Below are 23,038 nucleotides of genomic sequence, written 5' to 3'. Positions count from 1 at the left end.
AGTGGGTAGAGCAGGTGCACAGATACTTGGAGGTTTATGCCTCGACGCAAAGGTCCAGGGTTCAAATCTGGCTTGTGACGATTTCCTGCATGTCTTACCCCCTCTCTCTCCCCCTTCTCAACTAGTTGTCCTGTCAAATAAAGGTGGAAAAGCCCAAAAAATTATCTTTACAGTAAAAGAAAATATGCATGCATTTACTAAACCCAACAAAACAAAAATGCAGAGAGACTTCAAGAGAAACTGCAGTCCAAAACACAATCTATGATCAATACAATATACTATTGTCTGTTGTATAAGGGCAGACCTGACTGACACATTTAAAATTATGCAGTTTCTGTAATTCCATCTGATGTTAGTGTTTTTTATGTCATTGTGCAGTGATTGACTAAATATTCCTGTTGGGAGAGAACATGTGTTAGTGTTTTGGAAGAATTATTTGATTTTGAGACATGATTGCATTGTTTTGGTAGACATAGTGTATTGTGTAAGTGAATTATTGTATTTTCAAAATCAGTGTTGGAGTTTAGTTTACAAAGTGTGATTTTGAGCATGAAATTAACTGTTTTGCCAATCGTGTGTTGTAGGTGTGTTGGTGCGTTAAGAGTTTAGGAAAGTTGTTAAAAGTATTGAAAAAAGTGTCATAGCGATCGTGAAAAACTGTAATATAGGTCGTTATTGTGTCTCACAAACCAATAAAAGAAATAATTCTCTTCCTAATTAAATTTATTTTAATTCTCCCAAATGAATCTCAATGGCGTCATATGACGTACACATGATTAAATTGTGTCCTTGAATAGCTATCCGGAAACAAGCAACATAAACAACTCCTCACAGTGCCCAAGGTCTGATAGAGTGACTCATGCTCAGGGTGTCTGAATAAATCAATACCATCTCTCTTTGTGTATCAACAACAATTCCATCCTGGGACAGAATGATGCCAGTTCACTTCCTTGTCAACAAAGGAAGAGGAGGAACCAGATGGAGGGTTGTTTCTGTGAAGTGTAAAACAGCCAACGCAACAACAGCTCAATAACCAATGGCACAGGACCTCTCTGACACCCAATTGTTTCCTGAGTTTCTGTGTCCGGCCTTCCGGACCAGAAACTTTTGGGCACCCCCCTAGAAATGAGTTTGTATTTGTGTGTTTACGTGTGCATGTGCTGTACTGTACGCTTGTGTTTGTGTTTTGGATGTGAGAGCTAGGTGGGAGTCTTAGTAAGGATACAGGAAGTACATTGGCAAAATGCCCATTGCTTTTTAAAGAGCGTAGGAAAGGATGGGAAAGTAAGACACAGCGCGGCGTTGAACAATGCCAATAACAGCTGGTCAAGTTGACCACAGGCAACCACCACAGAGGAAAGGATATAGTAACCTTGACCTCTGACCCCACGAGACTCCACCAATGTGATACTCTATGCAGGATCAAGTGAGTCCAACTCTTACAAACTACTTTGAAAGAACTGAATGTTTTAGCCCTAGGAACATTCACACTGAACATTTAAGTTCACCTCTAGTATCAAAAGGGCAACAAGATGGTGTAAATATAACGGCTATGACCTGTTTAATGTAGCCACTTAGCCAGTGAGTAGGATTACTTCAAGAACAAAATCTTCTCTTAAACACCTTCTGTAGGCAATGTTTGTTTTGTTTTATAGTGGAGTATATTATTATGTTATTGGTGTGGATAACTGACCAAACTTGGTATTATATCCAAAATGGTCCAGCACCTACAATATTAGCTACTGTATCAAAAACATTGGTGGTAACACAGGTTTTAATGTCAATCCTAGGAGCGCAGGCCTTCTTGCTTGATCGACCATTTTCTTTTACCTGATGTTCAACAGTCATGCACTGAAAACATTAAAGGTCCCATGGCATGAAAATTTCACTTTATGAGGTTTTTTAACATTAATATGCGTTCCCCCAGCCTGCCTATGGTCCCCCAGTGGCTAGAAATGGCGATAGATGTAAACCGAGCACTGGGTATATCCTGCTCTGCCTTTGAGAAAATGAAAGCTCAGATGGGCCGATCTGGAACCCATATCACTCAGTTTGGAGTTGACTTGGCAGTAGGCCACAGACAAGTTTACTGTATGCCTTTGAAAAACTATACAAACTGGAAAAACGTACCATAATGTCCTGGTATGAGTACAGCAAACTAAAATTAAGCACGGGGGGGGGTGTAGGCTGTAGGAGGAGGAAGAGCACACGTGTCAAACTCAAGGCCCGCGGGCCAAATCCGGCCCCTAGCTTATTTTGATCCAGCCTCTATATACATTTAGGTTCACTATATATTTCGGCCCAAATATTTCTTAAGTAGAAGTTACTTTTCACAGCGTATTTTTAGACATACGCTTTTTCCAAACGTTTTTGCCATTTTCTTCGTCATTTTTGTCGACCAAACTGTAAGTGAGAAGACTAAATGAAACATGCAATAATACATTCAAAGATATTTGACTTTTTCCATGACATAAAAGCAATAAACTATATGTCTGGCCCTTGAGGTGATTCTCATTTTCTAGTGTGGCCCTTAGGGAAGTTGAGTTTGACACCCCTGAGGTAGAGGCACCCGAGCTAGTAAGCCACCTGAAAATTGTTCCACTACCGCCCTCTGGTGAAAGAAATACACCAATACACTTTTCAAATACCAACAAATCATGGTGTAGATTTCAAATTTTGAATGTATATACTGACTACATGTCACTATTATGCTGGCATATCCTATTTATAATTGGTAAACAAATGCATCTTAAAGCTTTTATTTTGAAGATTTCGACTCAGCTCTGACCCGGAAGCACACATGTGTTATTATGCTAGCGTTGTGTCATCAGTTATCAACACATCAGGAATAAGGTGGAAACTGCAAATGTCTGGGAAAATAAGGGTACCAGACTTGTGCTAATATTCATTTCGGTGTTAGTTTAAGACAAGTAGGTAATATTGTCTTTGTGAAGAGGCTGTTATTAAGGTAACTTAACACGATAGCAGGACTTGCAAAAGGACTCAAACTGCTAGCTAACGTTACGTTGATCTTCTACAACTGGACTGTTAGCAAGCGGGCTAACTGGTTGATTCCCTACTTCGGTCCTGACGGGACGGGAGAGAGATGTCCTGCAGTTTATTGGAGTTTTGTCGGCTCCAAGAGCTCAAGACGGTCAGGGACTACTTGTTCCAGAACCAGAAAACCGAGCCATTGGAGGAGAAGAATCAAACAGGTCAAGACAGATGCATGTCTGTAGCATGCAGCTACAGTAACTTACATATTTAGTCTAACTGTTAACGTTAACCAAAGTGACTACTGTCCAGTTTGCTACCTCTAAAACTAGCTAGTTATAAAACAAAGTCATTGCTAGCTAACCCAAGGACCATAGCTAAATAACGTAATAGCAAGGTGGCTAAATGTTGCAAGCAGGTTTTATTTGTTCAATTCTGTTCTGTGCGGTACAAAATACACTAATGCTCAGATCTGAGAGAGAAAGAAAATGCATCTTTAATGAATTCCATTAATAACAACTGTTTCGAATGGCTTGACCGTAGTAATAAAGGCAAGTCATTTCAAGGTAAGCCTTTGTAAAGTGAATGATGGATGGAGCTCCAGCTGTGCTCTGCAATACATGTACCACCAGGGCACTGCCCTTTGTGCTATGAGTCATCCCACATGAGGCACCTGAACACATCACTGAAAGATGCTCAACAAAGGAGAACAAGCACACAGAAAGGGCACTCTGTATGCGGTTAGACACACAGAGCATGTCATCCCCTCAGTCTTGTAGACTTAGAATCCGATGTATTGCCTATCAAGTTTGCACTTGCAAGAAATTACCCTTTGTGTATTAGGTGCATACAGTAAACAATAAATATATTAAAAAGGAAATAAAAAAATAAAGCAAAGTACTGCTGCAGTCAAGAACATACATCCTGAGTAGATCTATTACAATACAAAGACGTGCAATATAACTGTTTAACAAACGAAAAGAAGGCTGTATGGTTTGTCCAGGCTGTGCAAAAATATTGACATACGCACACACTGCACCATGGCATAATGCATTATACAGTAAATGTCCATGGCATCTGGATTTCATCCTGGATTTTGCTACTTGTTCTGTCACTTGAATGTTTGTATGTTATTTCCCTGTAGCACAGCCTTCATTGTGTCCTCTCTCATTTAGTTTTTTATGGTTTGGTAGAATATCATTATCATGTCTGTGTTAAGTTTCACACCCGTCTTTAACATTTAAATGTGTCACTTTTCTTGGAACTCATGACCACTGTTGTTGCTGTGTGTTGGCTACCAAAAATGTGAATACCCTGTCAATTGGTTGCCTGGTCGTATTTAAAATCCGCAAGATGTCACAAATGAATACCGTTTGTCATTGGATTTCCCTACTAACCTTTCCCCTAACAGAAAATGAACTGTCGTGGGAGGCCTCTGACTGGGAGTCAGCATGGGATAGTGGCGAAAACAAAGAGGAGGAAGCCACTTCTGCCACAAAGGTCTGTCCTTTTGTGTTTGATTCTCTATTCTCACATTGTCATTTCTGCCTACAATATTAAAATTGGCATTGCAAAGCTGCTTCAGTTGCAACTTTGTCCAATATGTGAAACTGACCTGAGGTGTTGTATGGGATTATCACTCACATCATTTGGTGATTGAAAGAAAAGGTCCCCGCCAACTGCCTATCCTCTTTGCCCTGCAGGTTGAGGAGGAGGAGACTACAGGGCAGAGGGAACCCTGGCTGCAGGACTGTGTAGTGTCCCTGTCGCCATGCTCTGACCTATTAGTTGTGGCCCGCCAACAGAAGGCTGTCTTTCTCTCAGGTCAGATAATGTATTCAAACACACACACATGCACACTCAATTCTAAGTACACAGAGGTGTTATACATTGCTGTTAATGTTGATTCTTACAGCTAAGTGGCGTACAGATGACAGCGGCAGAGAGGAGATGACCCTGGCTGTGTCTTGGACCGGAACCCTCAGTACTGACGAAGGGTAAGAGTCAAATTAGATTAACTTGAGAAGGAATGAAAATGACAACAGAAGAGTTGATGGGTTAGCATTATATCTAAGGACAAGAGATAGATAGATAGATAGATAGATAGATAGATAGATAGATAGATAGATAGATAGATAGATAGATAGATAGATAGATAGATAGATAGATCATTTTTTTATTGATCCCAAAAATAAGAAATGACATTGTTACAGCAGATATCATGACATAGCCCACATACAGAATATACATGAAATAATAGGATACAATATACATAAAAAATAAATAGGATGGAATACAAGAACAAATATTTAAAATACACTACTGGTCAAAAGTTTGGGGTCACTTAGAAATTTCACTCCATTCCAGACAGAATACCAGCTGAGATCAGTTGCATTGTTTTTTTAACTAGGGCAACCAGTTTTTTGGTTTTTTTTTACATTATGTGCTTACATAATTGCAAAAGGGTTCTCGACTGTTGTCGGAAGAAGTGGCTGATCTTTAATGCAGTATCTCTACATTGCCCATTATCAGCAACCATTCATTCGTTCCAAAGGCACATTCTGTTTACTAATCTGCTATCATTTTAACTGAGAAAACATTGGAGAACCCTTTTGTAAACTGCTGCCCCTTGTTAAAAAAACTGATCTCAGCTGGTATTCTGTCTATAATGGAGTGGAATGGAGATTTCAAAGTGACCCCCAAAATTTTTGACCGGTAGTGTATATACAAAAAAAAATTAACTTCAGAGTGACGAAAAAACTACAGAGGACAAATAAAATAACAAAGACTCCCCTTTCAATGGGATAGTTCTTTGACAGTGGGGAAACAAATGAAACATGAGCCAATGCATAAGTGCTTCTTGAGTGAGAGTGAGCTGTACAGTGAATCCTACTTTGTGTATGTTTTCTTACTACAGAGAGTGCGTGAGCAGCTCTATCTGTATACCACTGGCAAGCCAGAAGAGGTAAGAATTACTCATGTAGGAAATAGAGGAGATGCAAAATGCTTGTGGATGTGTACACATGTCTGTGTGTGTGTGTGTGTGTGTGTGTGTGTGTGTGTGTGTGTGTGTGTGTGTGTGTGTGTGTGTGTGTGTGTGTGTGTGTGTGTGTGTGTGTGTGTGTGTGTGTGTGTGTGTGTGTGTGTGTGTGTGTGTGTGTGTGTGTGTGTGTGTGTGTGTGTGTGTGTGTGTGTGTGTGTGTGTAGGAGCTCCACAGGGCGGCCCGATTGGACATGTGTAGTAGTGGGTTTCACTTCTGGCTATGTCCGCTTCTACACAGAGGTACCTTGCCAATAGGCAACAATCACAATTTTCAGATAATCAGCATAAGAAATAGTGAAGAATGCCAGCATTAAATGTAACACCGATTGTTTCTCGTCAGAACGGGGTTCTCCTCCTGGCCCAGCTCCTACATGAGGACCCTGTATTGAGGCTCAAATGTCGCACATATGAGATCCCTCGTCATCCTGGAGTAACCGAGCAGGTAATGCACACATCAAACATTTCTATAAGAACTGTGTATGCAATGTATGTTAAAATTCAAAGGTTTGACATTTTGGAAAATACACTTCTATGCTTTCTTGTCATGAGTTAGATGAGAAGATATCTGCTTGATAAATACGAAAAATAAAGCCAGCAGCAGGTACCTTAGCACAGTCTCGGCTGGTTGCCTAGTAGGGGTGTAAGAAAAAATCCATACATTTGAGTATCGCGATATTTTATTTTTGCAATACTGTATCAATGTTTTTATTTTTTATTTAATTATTTTTTTTAGTTTACGTTCAAAAATATTCATGTAAGACAGTGGTTCACGTTTATGTTGTGTTTAAATCCCCTACCGCTAGATCGCTATGCTGAGACGCACCACTAGTGTCCTTGCCTAACAGTGTCTAGCAGTACCTGACTTTTTGCTAGAAGCTAACAACGTAGCTATGGCTGAACTTTGGCCTACTTTAGCATATAAACATTAGCTCACTAAGAACCTGTGAACCACAATTCCAAACTGGCAGTTTGATTTTCTGTGTACTAAATTGTTTACTTAAAGTAAACTTCTTTGACTTTTATGCACATCATGTCTTTTTTTTAAATATTAGTTTTTATAAAATTATACTATAAAAAAAATCCCAATATATTGAATCGTGACCCATGTATTGTGAAATGTATCGTATCGCCAGATTCTTGCCAATACACAGCCCTATTGCCTAGTAATGTCACAGGGAGTCCCAGAAGTCTGATCTCCGGGTTATAAATAGTCAATAATCCCTGGTGAAATTTGTCGTTTCTACACTTTGTGTTTTTTACTAATTAAACTATAACCTTATGTTGAACAAATCCTTCACCTGTATTAGTGTGGAGAATAATTCTTGAACTTAGGGTCACATTTCTGTGAGTAAATTAACCTTGATCTAAACTCAAGGTTCACTTACTAGCTTATCCTGAGTATCCCACCATGTCATTTAGCAAATGTATAATTATTGGTTTTATCCAATCACAGCATGAAGAGTTAAGTATCCTCTACCCTGCTGCTCTGGTCACTATCGATGGCTTCAGCCTCTTTCAATCTCTGCGTGCCTGCAGGAACCAGGTGGCAAGAGGTACTGCTGCTTGCGTGAGCATGTGTGTAATTATGTGTGTGCAATGCTTCCAACTGGGAGTATTTACAGTATGTGCTTATGCTTGTGTGTTTATATTGTACGATGGGAGTCATGGGGTTCTGTTAAGTATTACGTTAAGTGTTAAAAGTATTTTGCAGTGTGTTAACTAGAGATGTGTTCTTCATTTGCTGGCTGGGTGGATAGTGTTTGCCACAAGACATTCAGGTACCTAAGGAGACATATGCAAAACTACCACACACACACTTACACACCCAAACCTTAGATACAGTCTCTAGAAGTTTAGAAGCCAAGCTTTAACAGGGTTTCTCTGGTTGTTCTTGGTGTTGGTGTGTGTGCGTCTTCCCATGAATTAGCGTTGTGGCCTAAATGTATTATTGTCACAATTAAAGCACAGTGCTCTAGTTTTAAATGTATCTAAATGCAAGACATGCCTGTTAGCTAGCTACAGATGATGATCAAATGACCAAGTGTGTTTTTCCATCCAGCGGCAGCAGCAGGTAGCGATGTGATCCAGCCTCCTCCCCTGGCCTATAAGAAGTGGGGTCTGCACGACATGGATACCATTGTTGACCACTGTAGTGTGGGTAAGAGACCTTTTTAAAAAAAAAAAAAGAATTTAAGTAATAGATTTTTGTTCATACCGGTGGTTGATTGCCTTATGATGGACTGGTTTGTGTTTGTGGTAAAGCTTAGTTCGCGCCCAACAAATCAAGCCCGACCCTACCCGAGCCCGTGCACATTGTGTCCGAGCCTTAACTGTAATTATGAGCCCGAGCCCGATTTACACCTGACAATTTGTTAATACGTGGGCCGTTATAACTGATGTTCTCAACTACAATTCCTTTTACCTGTGGGTAAGCGATCAAGTTAGCAACACATCAAAGCCCTGGAACCATATAGCCTAGGAGACTTTCTTGTCTTGATCACCTAATTAATACTGTCCTTCGCCACGGTCTGCATGCCAATGCACTGGCCGACAACGCGCCGGATATAGGAGAGACCATATATGCTGCTAAAGGACTCATGAGATATCTGAAACAATCTGGCCTGGTTGCGCAGTTATCGAAGACAGTGCTACAGATGGGGGAGACACGATTTAGCACAGTTTCCCTCACACTCAAGTCAGTGCAGGCCTATACCCAGAGCAACGGGAGAAGCTGGAGAGGCATAGCTTTCTCCCCACCCAATTAGGCTAATAAAGTAATGATTAAAAAAACACAAATGCTTGATGAAGGGCGGGCTCGGGCTCAGCCAGAGAATCCAAACTCTAGTTTGTGGCTTATCCATCTTTTAATTTACTACTACATCACAGAGTTAAAGTGTTTAGAGTTCATTCTAAAGAAGTATTACAGCATTTTATACATCTTGACTTTCTGACAAAATTCTCAGAATATTTTGACAACAAAAACTTCCTGGGGAAGCGGCAAAAAAAATGGACTTTTCATTATCCATTCTATGTACGTATGCATTACAATGATTAAAAAGTAAAAAGGATTGTGCGGTGGATTCATGTGCTGGGAAGAGGTTATCTTATTTAAAATAAAATCGAATTAACTATTGATGGGAAGTACTCCACTCACTGCATTCATTTCGGTCATTCTCTTTTCCCAAATCTCTGTTCTCTCTCCATCTCTCCTGCGTTTAGGCATTATGACGCTGTGTGTGTTTGACCAGATGAAAAATGCATCTGTCCTGGGGGGCTTTAATGCTTCAGTTAAGGGCAACCCCCCTGCCATGAGTCAGTATGTCACTGTGGGAGGTGGGCCATACACAGGCTTCTACTATGCTGTAGAGGTGAGTGAGAGATGGAGCAAGTCAGGCAACTTAACTGTATATCTGTTTTGTTTTGTGTACCTACACAAATGGTGCACATAACCTACAGGAGACTGTGCCAGACATAATAGTGTGCAAAACATTTAGCTGTTTGTTGTGTCTCTGTTTGTCTTTAGGGTAGCACCCAGCCTCTCCTCTCTCACGTGGCTATGGCTGTGGCCAGTAAACTCACCTCAGCCCTCTTCAGTGCCGCCAGGTGTGTGTGTGTGTCTGTGTGTGTGTGTGTGTGTGTGTGTCTAAAATCCAGCTTCCATGTGTGTATAAGCAAGATAACCTGCATTAATTATATTATAAAACAATACTTTTAGTTGAATAGCACTTTTCTGAAACATACAGGAATTAAGACAATCAATAGTCCAAGAAACGTGAATGAGTAATAATAGCCAAAGAGCAGGACGAAACTGACAGCCACATTATAATTTGTGTAGTGCATTATTTAATAGAGGAAAAGGGTTGTCAAGTGTTTCTGTGTGCTTGCCTGGGTATTTATTTCCTGTCACATACACACTCAAAGACTGAATGCCACACTGTTGACAACCCTCTACTGCTGCACAAAACAGCCAAATCAATACTCATATAATTATATCCTGTTCTCTGCTCAATGTCACTTTAATCCATACAATGGGGTATTATATATCCCTATCGTTCGCCTTCTCTTTATTACTTTTTTTTGTACTGTAGCTTCACTTAATTCCTCTTTTTTTACATGAATTTGATTCATCATCTTTTATGTCTCTTGCTAACTTTCTCTGTGTCTATTTTTTATAATTCCATCACTCTCCCTTGATGTTTTCTTCCCAGTGGATGGTTAGGTTGGAACAAGCACAAGAATGAAGAAGAGGCTGTTCAGAAACAGAAGCCCAAGGTGGAGCCTGCAACGCCCTTGACCATCAGGTACTGTACCATGACAACTCAACACAAATGCAACAACATTGTGTCTTATCAATTTGGCAATATGAAGCTTGTTGATGTCATTTTCTAATAAATCTGACCTCTTCCACCTAGATACGGTCTCCCAGACTCTCGCCGCCACGGCGAGTCCATCTGTCTGTCTCCCTGCAACACATTGGCTGGAGTGACGGATGACTTTGGTCGAGTCACACTGCTGGACTTGGCCAGGGGCATTGCCATCCGCATGTGGAAAGGTGAGTTATACAAATGTTTTTTGAAGAGATCTTTGGAAAGGATTAAATAGGTAAAGCATGGAGCTGTGCTAAGAAGGGACAGATTTTCTCTCTCTTTTATATTCCATTCACCTTTTCTCTGTTCAGAATTGAGTGACCATGGTTCACATATCAAGAATCAGTACATAAAGAACATTTACAGTAGTTAACAATTAAACATGTCGGAGGTATTCATGTGGTCCGAGAGCTAAAAATGTTGAACCTTTACATTCTGTCTATCAAACATTCATAGCCTCTGTTCCTTCTTTAAAATCAGTTGTGATGCCAAGTCATGCATTCACCTAAAAAGATGTTTAGTGTGTCCCTGTAATGTAAATATGAATATTCATTCATTTTTTTAACTTAATTGCAGGCTATCGAGATGCACAACTGGGCTGGCTGCAGGTTCCGGAGGAGCGAGTTGATCGGGAGTTCTCCCCCTCTGCCCCCCTTCCAAGACGCCATGCTTTGTTCCTGGTGATCTACGCACCCCGCAGGGGAATCCTGGAGGTGTGGGGGATGCAGCAGGGTCCTCGAGTTGGAGCCTTCACTGTGGGCAAACACTGCAGGTATAAAAAAATGCACTCTAAAAATGAAGGTGTTAACTTTTTATTAAAGCTATTTCTTAGCCTCAAAAGTAGAGCTGGGCAATATATCGATATTATATCGATATCATAATATGAGACTAGATGTCGTCTTAGATTTTGGATATCGTAATATCTTAATATGGCATAAGTTTTGTCTTTTCCTGGTTTTAAAGGCTGCATTACAGTAAAGTGATGTCATTTTCTGAACTTGCCAGACTGTTTTAACTGTTCTATTATTTGCCTTTACCCACTTAGTCATTATATCCATATTTCTGATGATTTATCAAAAGTCTCATTGTGTAAATATTTGGTGAAAGCACCAAGAGTCAACACTACAATATCGTGGCAATATCGATATCAAGGTATTTGGTCAAAATTATCATGATATTTAATTTTCTCCATATCGCCCAGCCCTACTCAAAAGCATCATAAGCACAAAGCAGCGCCGGTGCATTTTCACATATAGCATACCACTGAAGCATATGTTGGACACTCTGACACTCACGGATAGACAAACTGGGGAAAAGAACACAATAAAATATCTGTAAAATATTGTCTGTCTGTGCACTCCAGGTTGCTGTATGCTGGCTACCGTCTGATGGGGGTGAACAGTGTGACCAGTAAGGGCTGGCAGCTCCACACCCAGCAGGTGTGTCTGCTGGATCCCATCACAGGAGCATTGAGGACAGTGAACATCCCCTTCCACCTGGCCCTCAGGTTGCTACACAGACAGACCAAAACACACATACATTAACCTCAAAGACACTGTAGATCAGCTGTTTGTCATGCAGGCATTTTTAAAGGAATAGTCCAGCACCTCTGAAGCACACTAATCAATATGTTGTACAGTATTTCACTTTTTAAAACCGAACAAAAACCAAAGTGGTAAAGCGACAAGTTGAGACTTGAGTCTTAATGTCTCAAGTCCCAGACTATTCCTCGGCCATCTTCAGTAAGTGACTTCAAGTCTTCTGTTTCTTGTAGGATTGCTCGCAGATGTGGTGTGGGGATACTTTTTATTCTCAAACTCAAATTTGCTACTAAAATAAATAAAATATTTAGTTGTAGGTCCCTGTATGTAGGAATACCATTCTAGTAATATTTGTATTGTATACCTCAACTATAGAAACATATTACTCAATTACTTACTTCATTTACTCCCTCAACTCAACAAAAACCTTATTGAGGTCATGGTAAAGAATGTTAAGCAAGTTCATTTATGGCAACTGGACTGTCGTCATTTACTTTTGCAACCAGGGTTTACCTTCAAGCATTAACTTTAATTTGCAATACCTTTCCCCAGTCTCTCAAGTTGTTGATTCTTTCTTCTCCATTTCAGTGACAAGAAGAGCGAGCGAGCCAAAGATTTGCACCTGTTAAAGAGACTGACTACTTTACTAAGAAGCAGAGGGGTGGAGCCTGGTAAGAATTCAAGAGGAGAGCTGAATGGAAATCTAGATACACCTGTATGACATGAGAGAATCTATGCTTTTCTATGTGCTTACTCATCTTTTCTTCTCAGATATTTTGGAGAGCGAAGCTAAAAGTGCGCTGCTAGATATTAAACACCCCGCCATTAAGAAGCAGGTATAGACAAAAACTCTGTACAAGTTGCCTCATACACTAATAGAGGCCTATTGTCTTTGTGGTAACAGTCACATTTCTAACTGCAGTCTTTGCGCTTTAGGCTTTGGAGTCGCTGCTGTCAAATAAGAATGCTCCAGTCTCATGTCTTACTAACATTACATGCGCCCTACATGACATTCTGAAGCAACAAGGTAAACTATCAGTTTATTATTAAGAAGAAATATTGTTCTGATTGTTCTAAGATATAATATAACAAGTGTCATATTCTGGTTTTCCAGATAATTTGCTCAGCTAAATGGCTGAAATGTAAAGTACTGTAAATGTACATATCATACATACTGTATGGCAATGCTTTTTCTTTCTTTATTCATGGTTGTGTATTTCTGCATTGCAGACCCTGAGGCAGTGGATATAGAATTACTGCAGCTCTGCTCTTCACAGCTGAAACTGCTTCAGCTCTACACTGACATCCAGCACCTGCACTCCGCTGCAGACATAGAGGCCTGCTCTAAAAATGTGAGCGGACACACACATGCAGAAAGCGTGTGAATAGTACTCCAATAAACATTTTACAACTGTAAGACTGCACAATATAGGTTTGGGCTGAATGATATTGGAAAAAAATATTCAAATTGCGATTTCTTTTTCAACCAATATTGCTATTATGATTTAGTATGTAATTATTTTTAAAGTTCCTTATCATCCTCTATCTTCCCTGTTATACCAGTTAGGGTAGTATTGTTGCTTGGTGGTTTATTATTATTAGTCATAACTCTATGAAAAACACTTCCATGCTCTCCTCAACCAGCAGGACTCCCTCGAAGGCATAGAGGATGAATTGTCTCGTGTTGGGCCTACCTTGCAACGCTACGCCCAACTCACTTCGAGACCCAGCGTTTCCTTCGCCCAGGACTCCCCTGACTCTCCCCTGCCTGTCCAAGCCTTTCTCTCTCAGATAGAGTGCGCCGAGGACGGGGAGTTGAGGGTAATCCGCGCCTCTGAAACTGAATGGAATCAGCTAGGTATGGCAACATATGTATGCACATGGTATGCCTTGACACAGTTACCCAAATAGATACCATGACACAACCAAAAATGTATGAAGCTACGTGTGTTTTGTTAACCTCAGTATGATACTGTTAAATGAATTGATAAAGTATCAAGTAAGAGTATGAAATCTCATTTGACAGAGTGAGATGTATTTTTGTGTTTCTCCAAACCAAAGCCAAGTGGAGACTACAAGATATACAAAATCTGAGTTGCTGTGCCGCTCATGCGTTTGTCCAAGACTGATGTCATGTTGACTTGAGGAAAATATACAACTGACGAGGTGCATAGATTACAAAATTATTCCACTTGGAGAAATACAAGACTGGATCAAATAATCAACTTATTGAATGTTAGTGAACGTGTCACTGTGGGGCAGTGCAGATGTGGTGGATTCTGTGCTGTGGTGTATATGTATCAAAAAAATGGGTATGATGTGTAAAAATAGCACAGGTGGGATGAACACATATCACACAGAGGGTTGTGAAGAGAAAAGAAAAGAAATGCAAAATGAACCTTATATACAGAAATCTCAGTGACCTCAGGCACACATGAGTGAACACACCACACAAATCCAGACTGAGAACTTTGCTCTTGTGTGTCCTCTGCAGGGAACTTTATGTTCTGGGGTTGTCTGTGTGGAAAGAGCCCACTCCATAAAGTCTGTGACACCCTTCAGCAGGCTGGCATCAGTCCACAGCAGCTACTGGTAAGATAGAGGAGATAGATGTTTGTTTATGGAATGGGTTGAAATTAAGATGAGTTTTGCTAATAGAGGTAAAATGTGCTCAGGGTTTACAGATGAAAAGAAGAAAATTAAACAGCTGATCAATTGTGACAAAATAAGTGGACAAATATAATAATGCTATGTAGTTTTTTGTTATTTCATATTTGAAAAGCTATGGATTTTGGAATGGGCATATGGCATATAGTCCCAAAGTTTTTTTTAGAAGTGCCACCTTACTAAATTGTTTTTTGCTCATATATTTCATTTTCTTTTAGTCTCTTTTGCTAAGTGTGTGGATGCAAAGAGAGAAAGGGGTGCTACAGAAAACAGAAGAAACTGTTAGAAATCTACACACACTACTCATCGCCCTCAGCAACATGCCAGGTATGTGCTTGTGTCCAGTGTGTGCAGACTCATTTGCACAAGTTGTCCTGTCTGTCAACCAATGAAAGTTCATGAAAAAGCAGGATAAAAAAAGAAAAGAAAGAGTTATCACTTCTTCTCCCCCTCTTCAGGTGCAGTTGAGGAATCTTGGGACTCCCAGTCTATCTCTCCCTGGTGGCAGCAAGTTCGTTCTACATGCACCCAGTCCCACAATGCTGCCGCTGCTCTGCTGGCAGCCTTCGTTGCTCACCGTGCTGCTAAGACTAGCATCACAAGCCGAGCTGACAGCAAGGTAGGGAAGTCTCACGCGCACACACGGATATACACACATGAGTGCACTCATCAGGCAGTGCTATGAAAAACAAAAGTATGGCGAACAAGAATTGTAAGGGGTTGATTTTCAAGCAAGACATGTTATTTGTGTGTTGTTGAAGCATGTAATTTGTATCCTCCCAACGTTTTTACCGACTGATGAAGTTCAAGCAAACCAATCAAAAAAGAAAAAAATGGTTTACAGAGCACTGCACCCACCTACCCACCCTCACGTTTCAAAGACAAACAGTACTTCTAGTAATTCGTCACAAAAATAGGAGAATATTAGCCTAGAAATCTAGACGCACCCTAGTGGCAGCAATTTTATTTTGCAGCCAGTGGGGTCTAGGCACTCTCCGTTGGCTTGTGAGCTGGAAAAAACAAACTTTGGTCAGGCCAATGACATCTTGTATAGAGTCAGTGGGCGGGCTTATGTTTGCTGCTGCTGGGAACAGCGGTCTTCTGGAAGACTTGGAGTTAAGCTTTTCTTTGAGAAAAGAACAAAGAACGGCACAGAAATCATTCTTAAAAAAGGAAGAGTTGTTCGGAGTTCTGCCGACCTGATACGGCCAAAGTTTAATCGATCAACTAGCTTCGCTACCTTCTTCCTTGCTCTGCCTGGTTGTAGCGTTATCCTATTGCGTGCAGAGGGAATTTGAAAGACAACCGTTTTTCCCGCCCCTAGGATTGAGCCCTGTCAATGGTGAGTTCCCAGACCCAACATCTTGATGTTGTCAGGCTAGGAGAATATACTTCAAAACCCCACTCACTGACTCAGCCTATTCTAATGTTTTTGTGTGCGACAGCTGCAGTCTGAGTGGGAGGCGGTGTCCCTAGACCTGGAGCAGTGGAGTGTGTGTGTTCGCCAGCTAGAGGATGTGCTGGTGCTGCAGACTTTGCTGTTGGTACCTCCTCCTCAGGGAGCAGCAGGAGGCGCTGCAGCACAGTGCTCCATCAAAACGCTGCTGGAGGGAGGCACAGGTAGACTGTAAAGAAAAATATCCTCAGGGACATACAGTACACAGGTAGACAGACAAGCTAACAAAAAAAGTAAGACCGCATTACTTTTTTGTTAGCTTGTCTGCCACTGTGTTTTATTTCTGTCTTGCTTTCTTTATTTTGTGATTATTTCCTTCTGTGAAGTCCTTCACTCTCTTCTTATAGTTTTTACTTTCTTCTTTCTTTCAGTATCCGTATACTGGTTTTGGCTACAAAAAACAAATTGTATTATATTTTTCTTGTATTCTTTTCACGTCTGTCTGTAAAGGTGGCATTGCCGACAGTGTCTCCAAGTGGGTGTTCAGGCACAACTTGGCTCCTGAGCGACTGAAGGAAATTCTCCAAAAGATGGAAGACAAAGAGGCAGATGAAAAACTAGAGCAGAAAGCTGGAAAAGAAGGGAAGGAACAGGATGAGAAGAGCCAAGAGGACACAGACACGATAGCAGGTCAGGACTGGACAAGAGCCGATCAAAATGTTAGCTCTTGACATACATAAATTTTATATCAAATGTTAAAGAGATTTGTGCTTTACCTGTTCGTGTTGTTAATAACCTTTGTAGATTCCTACAGCATTACCTGAGCAATGTAATGCATGCCACAGTACACACTATTTAATGGAGCCTCTTTATACCCTATAAATTAAATACAAATCAAACACTGTCCACTGTGTTTTCCAGAGCTGTTGATGGCAGTGTGCCAGCGGTTCCCACACTCCCTCTCACCTGACTTGCTCTTTGCCCACTGCTGCTGGGAATATGTGGTGCAGTGGAACAAAGACTCAGAGGTGCACATTCACACATACGTACATACCCATAGGTTTTTGTGTTTATGATAAATATAGTTCAAAAGAAGTAAGACAGCCATTAAAAACAATGTTTATCCTCAGTTAATTTAGTGTATAGTATCACTACTTTCTGCAACAAGCCAGTTTCACTAACGGGGAAAGGCAGGTTTTAATAAATCCAAGAAACATGGATGACAAAGAACCAAATCACCTTTGTTCATAAATCTAGACTCACACCTGATTCTCTTCCTAGGAGGGCCGATACTTATGGTGGGCTGTGGAACATTTGAAGCTAGTCTCCAGTCCACATATCCAACTAGGTGAGGGGCTTTTTCAGAGTGAAAGTACTGTATTACCAGAAGTGATGCCAATGGACCCCACTTTGTAAATCAGTACCTCCTGAAAATAACCGTAGTAGTGTGTCATTAGACTTTCTGTGAATCTTTCTCACAGGTATTTCTGCAATGATGTGGAGTACGTTCATTGTCAAGCGTTTGTCAGCAGCAGCCTACCTCATGGAGAAGGCAAGTCATGCACATATACATACATCCATACTGTACATACATATAAAGTATGCCTGTGTGTCAGAGGTAAAGGCGTCTGTGAGGCAACGTAAAAAGTGTTGACACTTTTTTTTTCCTAGGTGGGGAAAGCACCGAAAGATCGCTTATGTCGAAGGGTAAGTTTTCAGTTTCAGTAACAATTCTAAAAATGAATCCTAGAATAAAATATATGATGCCAGTTTTGATATATGCAAATATTTATTCATTCCTATTTGTATGGCTCAGATTATTTCAGATGTAAAATATTGCAATTAAAGCATTAAGCTGCATATATTAAGGGTTTGTTTATGTTGGCAGGATATTGGGATGGGAGACAAAGCTGTGACGTCTTTCCTGGGCTGCTGTGTCCGGTTGCTGCAGATCCTCATGGAGGTGACTGGAGTAGTTAAAAATCAGAGCCCTTTGTCTTTTATAGATTACTATGTAAGTAAAGATATTCCAGAAAAAAAAGCATGGAGAAACCTATCACTACCACTACTAACCCCACTTATACTTGAACTGCATTTGATGTATTAGCTAGCTTGCTGCTTGCAGTAAAAAAATATGTCTGATATGGTTTCTCCACAAAATAGTTCACTGAAAAGTCCCTTCTCGGTGCATGTGCACTGGATGTTTCAAGTTTCAACATCCCACCTGTGTAAGTTGCATACTGGACCACGATTGGCTTGCAAACTAGTTGTGATCCCAAAACCCACTGCTATGTACACATGTTAAATTGAGATTTCAGGTGAGCACAGAGAAACTTTCTCCCTTCAGCGAATGAATGAATGTGAAAACAGCCTTCTAGTGTCACTGTGTATGTGATCTTGCACAGTGAAGCTCAAACAGCGAAGGAACAATAGGCATAACACATTGTGTGGAGGAGGGCATTAGAAGTTGTGCATGTGTTGTATTCTGCACTTGACTGTGTCAACTATGAACTAAACTGTGAGTTGGGATCATAGAATGTATATGAAGATGGATGACCTGTCCCCACTTGGAGGAAGCTGTACAAAAGTGAAGCAAAAATATCCCGGCGCTGCCATCTTGTAATTTGGCAGAGTCTGCGCAGTAGTGGTCGGGCGGTTGAGCCGGGGTATCAAAGTCCCGCCCATATACCATCACAGCTGTCAATCATGACTTTACACCCTGTTTTTATAGCATCAAATAACAAAGAATAAAAACCAAACTTATTGGGAAAATGAGCACTTGAACAAACATCAGCGTGATCAGAACTACCTAAAATGACTAATATTGGGAGAAAATTATTTGATGTGTACTTTTTTAGTTTTTAGTAGTAATTGTTTTGTTTGGCCCATGTCCCATCCACTAACATGGAGGGGGCGATTTATGACCGATACTGCAGCCAGCCCCAAGGGGACGATCAAGATGTTATGGCGTCACTTATACAGTCTACGCATCAACCCCTGGTTGGGATCATAATTTGAATGAACCCCTTGTTTCTTAACAAGCACGCAAGCCTTTCTTACCATCTTCCTTTTTTTTTTTTTCTTCATGCAGGCGGACTCGGCGGTGGAGGAGGTTTCCGCTCCGGAGCTGTCCGTGGAGGAGGTGTGGTGCGGGGCGGAGGGCCCTGCCTCACTGCCTGAACTTGCCCTGGAGCAGAGGGGCGTCCACTACCCCCTGGTGCAGCACCACTGCCTGTTAGCCTCCCTGCAGCATGCTGCTATGACATTCAGCTTGAAGCTCAAACCACTCAGCTTGTTTGACAGCAAGGTGAGGAGATGGACTTATTGAGACACACACACACACACACACACACACACACACACACACACACACACACAGACACATTTCATAATACCCTGTCCTCCTGGCCTGTCTACCCCATTGTCACATTGTATGTTTGTCTATGTATGGTCAGGGTGGTGTGTTTGTACCTTGTAAAGCACTTTGTGATTTGTATCTGTGAAATGCGCTCTATAAATACATTTTACTTACTTACTTACTTACTTACACACACACAAATACTCATGTTGACTGTGAAGGTAAGCCTATCTACATCCACCAAAGTTAAAAGTCTGGACAAGGCTTTACTCCTTTCTTACTTTAATGTGTCAAATAACACTCTTTTAGAGCTGTTGTTATTACAAAAGCTAAACAGTGTATTCTTGATGAATTTGTGCGTGTGTGTGCATATGTGTTGTCCCAGGGTAAGAATGCTTTCTTCAGAGATCTGACGACCATCCAGTTGATGCCCAGTGGAGACATGGACCCAGGCCTGGTCTCGACACGACAAGAGGTGAGAGGTGGATTCTTTTAGGATCTACAGGTCAATAGAAAATGAAGAGCTTCAAACAAATGGTCTGTTGTCATCTGATTCCATCTCCTCTTCGCTCTCCCTACCCGTTGTCTCATCTGTGTTTCCCACATTCTTACACCGTCTCAGTTCCTCCTCCGGGTGCTGACCAGCTGGGTGCAGGCTATAGATGATCCTTCCAGCTCAGCCTCTGGCACCAGGCCCCCCCCTCTACCCTCTAGTGGACCCAAAGCTGACTGGTGGCCCTCGCTGTGTCTGGAGCTGGGCTCCCTGCTGCAGGTCAACCCCGACATCCTGAGACGGCACCTCGTCTGCGAGCTCTACAACCAAGGCCTGGACCTCCGGGCTGAAGAGGCAAGAGAAATTTGAAAAACTAAAATTTGGGATGATACTTCTTTTGTTAAACCTTTATGCTGACCATGGTGCTTGGTAAGTGTTCTGCTCTGACTTTTCATCTTAAGTGAGTGGCATCTTTTCACCCAGGTGATGTTAGAGGTGGAAGATAAGGATGTGCTGGGCTCCCAGCTGCTGGTGCTGACTGGCCAGAGACTGAGTTACTTACTGCTCCACAGCCAGAGCCAGACGCAGGGAGCCATGGAGCTGCTGGCCCGCCTGCCCCCCACACTCTGCACATGGCTCAAGGCTATGGTGAGACAAGTCATCTTATACACTGAAGACATTTCAGTCACAGATTCTTACAGGCTAGATGCTCTTTTCTATCAGTGCATTTGTATAACCAGCCTTCTTACCTTAATTTCCTTCAGGATAAATAAAGTATTGCTATTGTTACTACTGTTATTTACAGAGGCACCTTCAAACACAAATCCTAACCAAACCAGACGTGCATAAATACAATTATTTTTTTAAAGAGAGACCGGATCAGAAGTGGACCCAATACAGTCAGACCCGACCCGAACAGACCTAAGGATAATAAGACCGGTTTCAAAATTTTGTGGACATAAGCAGACCCAAATAGAAAGAGAACACTAACACCGGCAGCAGCAGGATGCACTTTATGTAATAATAATAAGGGCTGTCCGCTTTTAGTCGGTAAGTAGACTAATCAATCGTTTTGGTTTTAGTAGTTAACTAAGATTTCTTTAGTTGATTAGTCATTTTGTTATGGTTTTTCATGCTGAGTCACTTGTTTCTAAGAAACTCATGAGCATGTCTCTGGTAAACACAAGCTTTAAAGTGGTGCTTTTGCATGATGCTTTGTGGAGAAACTCAATTTTACAGATCAAATCAAACTAATCGATTAGTTGATAAAATCATTTTGAGTGTTCGTCAACTAAGAATTTCTTTAGTCAAGGACAGCCCTAGTAATAATAATAATAATAATGAGCTATAGTGAAGAAACTTATTCCAAAAATAAATTGATTATAAGCTTCAAAGACTAATTAATAGAAATAGATGATTCTCAGTCCTATTTCTCACCTCTACACTGACTAAAAACATTGGTGATAAATAGTCAAGATAATAATTTTTCGAACCAATCTGTGAGTCAAATAAAAAATAATTGCAATTTAATAGCATGTAGAGGCCATACAGTTTTGCATTGAGAGGCGCGACACCGCGCGCGGTTCGCCGTAGATGGAGTGTGCGCTACGAGCATGCACGGAGACGTTTACGCTCAACGCATTGTTCGTTGCAGTACTCTCCGAAACACCAGAGGGCCTACAGACAAAATAATCTGTGAATGAAGAAGTAGTGGGGAAGAAGAGACCGGAAGTTAAGGAAACAAGGCTGCCTGGCAACAGTAGTAAACACATCCATGTAACACCAACGAACCGCCAAACATTATATTTATCTACTCTAATCATTAACGTGACTGTTTTTTTTATCTCCAAATCAAAATGACTGTCTGCCTGTAACACTGTTAAGAACACTCTTTACATGAAGCCGTTTCTTTTTAGCTTTGACAAAACGATGTTTTTCCACACTCTCCTGCAAAATGGTTCTTCTTTTCCCAGTGTGGTGTCTCTCTCTACACATATTTAAGGCTGTTTGACTCCCTGGGGACTGTACATGAAGAATCACACAGATGTTTGTACAGACAAACCTGCTCTTCCCAGCCGCCACGTTGAATTGAAAGCGCAGTGGGCACGTAGTTATAAAAATTCAGAGGTGCAGGACCACGCACCGCGACAGCTTGCAGAGTCTTCGCGCTGGAAACGACAGACGTGGGGAATTCATTTTATGGCGCGCGCCTGGCTCCCAGTACACCAGAGCGACAATGAATTAAGCTTAACAATGTGATGTATATAATGTGTTTTCGTACTGCAGGACCCCAGTGAGCTGCGGTGCCCCCTGGTCCCCCTGCCCCAAACCAGCAGGCTGGTCGGTCGTCTGATTGAAATCCTGCCGGAGAACCACGCCCAGTACAGCCTGGGTCTGCACCTTCTGGAGGCGGTGGAGGCCCTCACCACTGAGGACTGACCCTGAGAGGGTGAGAGGGGTGGAGTCACCTCTGAAGGCATGGCTGTAGTAGGCAGACGGAGAGAGAAGGAAGGAAACAAAAGAAGAAAGTTCTGCTGGAGACTTAAACCACTTCAGGATTTGAATTGTGGTGTCCAGAAGTGTATTCACATGCAGCGTATGACAAGACAGTCAACAAAGAGAAAGATGATAAATGGCCTTTTCACACTCTTTCGTCATTGTCATGGAGATTTCGTATTTTGTCATTCAACAGATGTTAATATAATATAATACTATAAAGTCCTCACAACTTAATTGTAGAAAGCAGTGATATACAAAGTGGATATGATAGGCTTTTAAATTTTTAATCCATATTTTCGTGCATGTAACATAAATAATGTTGAGTACTTGTGTTACTGAAGTATTGTCTGGAGGATAGGTTTATGAGATGGTTATTAAGGATTGGGGCATGTTTTTTCTTTGTCACTCCACCTTCATTTTCAATCTGATTAACCCTAAAATTCAGATGTCACTGTGTTGGTGTCCTAACAGTGTGCCATATCAGAGTTCGGTTTGACATTTCACCTTCCTCTTTCCCTCTAATAGACAAGACGTATCATTAAGAAATATGGACCTTATTTTTTATTTATAAATGCAGACAGTACTGTACTAGCTGTGCCTGTACACCTCCTATTATATAGTCCGCCCAGCTGCTCCCACTGGGCTGACCCTTCGCAGAATAAAGAGGTTTCTCAAAAGCG

General features: G+C 41.2%; 1 protein-coding gene across 2 annotated transcripts; it reads left to right on the top strand.

The window, feature by feature from the left end:
• Nucleotides 1-2,801: 2,801 nt before the first annotated feature.
• Nucleotides 2,802-23,038, top strand: rab3gap2 (RAB3 GTPase activating protein subunit 2 (non-catalytic)). Of its 2 annotated transcripts, none has more exons than XM_028565834.1 (35): nucleotides 2,802-3,215; nucleotides 4,406-4,494; nucleotides 4,698-4,818; nucleotides 4,910-4,991; nucleotides 5,912-5,959; nucleotides 6,202-6,277; nucleotides 6,378-6,479; nucleotides 7,491-7,590; nucleotides 8,097-8,195; nucleotides 9,257-9,405; nucleotides 9,561-9,640; nucleotides 10,246-10,338; nucleotides 10,450-10,589; nucleotides 10,981-11,176; nucleotides 11,768-11,911; nucleotides 12,534-12,616; nucleotides 12,717-12,781; nucleotides 12,882-12,972; nucleotides 13,176-13,297; nucleotides 13,593-13,803; nucleotides 14,440-14,537; nucleotides 14,831-14,939; nucleotides 15,071-15,231; nucleotides 16,058-16,232; nucleotides 16,519-16,698; nucleotides 16,930-17,036; nucleotides 17,290-17,356; nucleotides 17,490-17,560; nucleotides 17,680-17,715; nucleotides 17,897-17,971; nucleotides 19,100-19,315; nucleotides 19,752-19,841; nucleotides 19,989-20,213; nucleotides 20,343-20,507; nucleotides 22,146-23,038. In XM_028565834.1, the coding sequence occupies exons 1-35, from the start codon at nucleotides 3,107-3,109 to the stop codon at nucleotides 22,296-22,298; spliced, it is 4,128 nt and encodes a 1,375-aa protein (XP_028421635.1). In that variant the 5' UTR covers nucleotides 2,802-3,106; the 3' UTR covers nucleotides 22,299-23,038. The 2 variants fall into 2 exon arrangements, with proteins under 2 accessions (XP_028421635.1, XP_028421634.1); XM_028565833.1 differs by having other exon boundaries at nucleotides 13,590-13,803.

The sequence above is a fragment of the Perca flavescens genome, chromosome 20 (assembly GCF_004354835.1).
Source record: "Perca flavescens isolate YP-PL-M2 chromosome 20, PFLA_1.0, whole genome shotgun sequence".
Lineage (NCBI taxonomy): Eukaryota > Metazoa > Chordata > Actinopteri > Perciformes > Percidae > Perca > Perca flavescens.
This window is presented reverse-complemented; position numbering and strand designations above follow the sequence as displayed.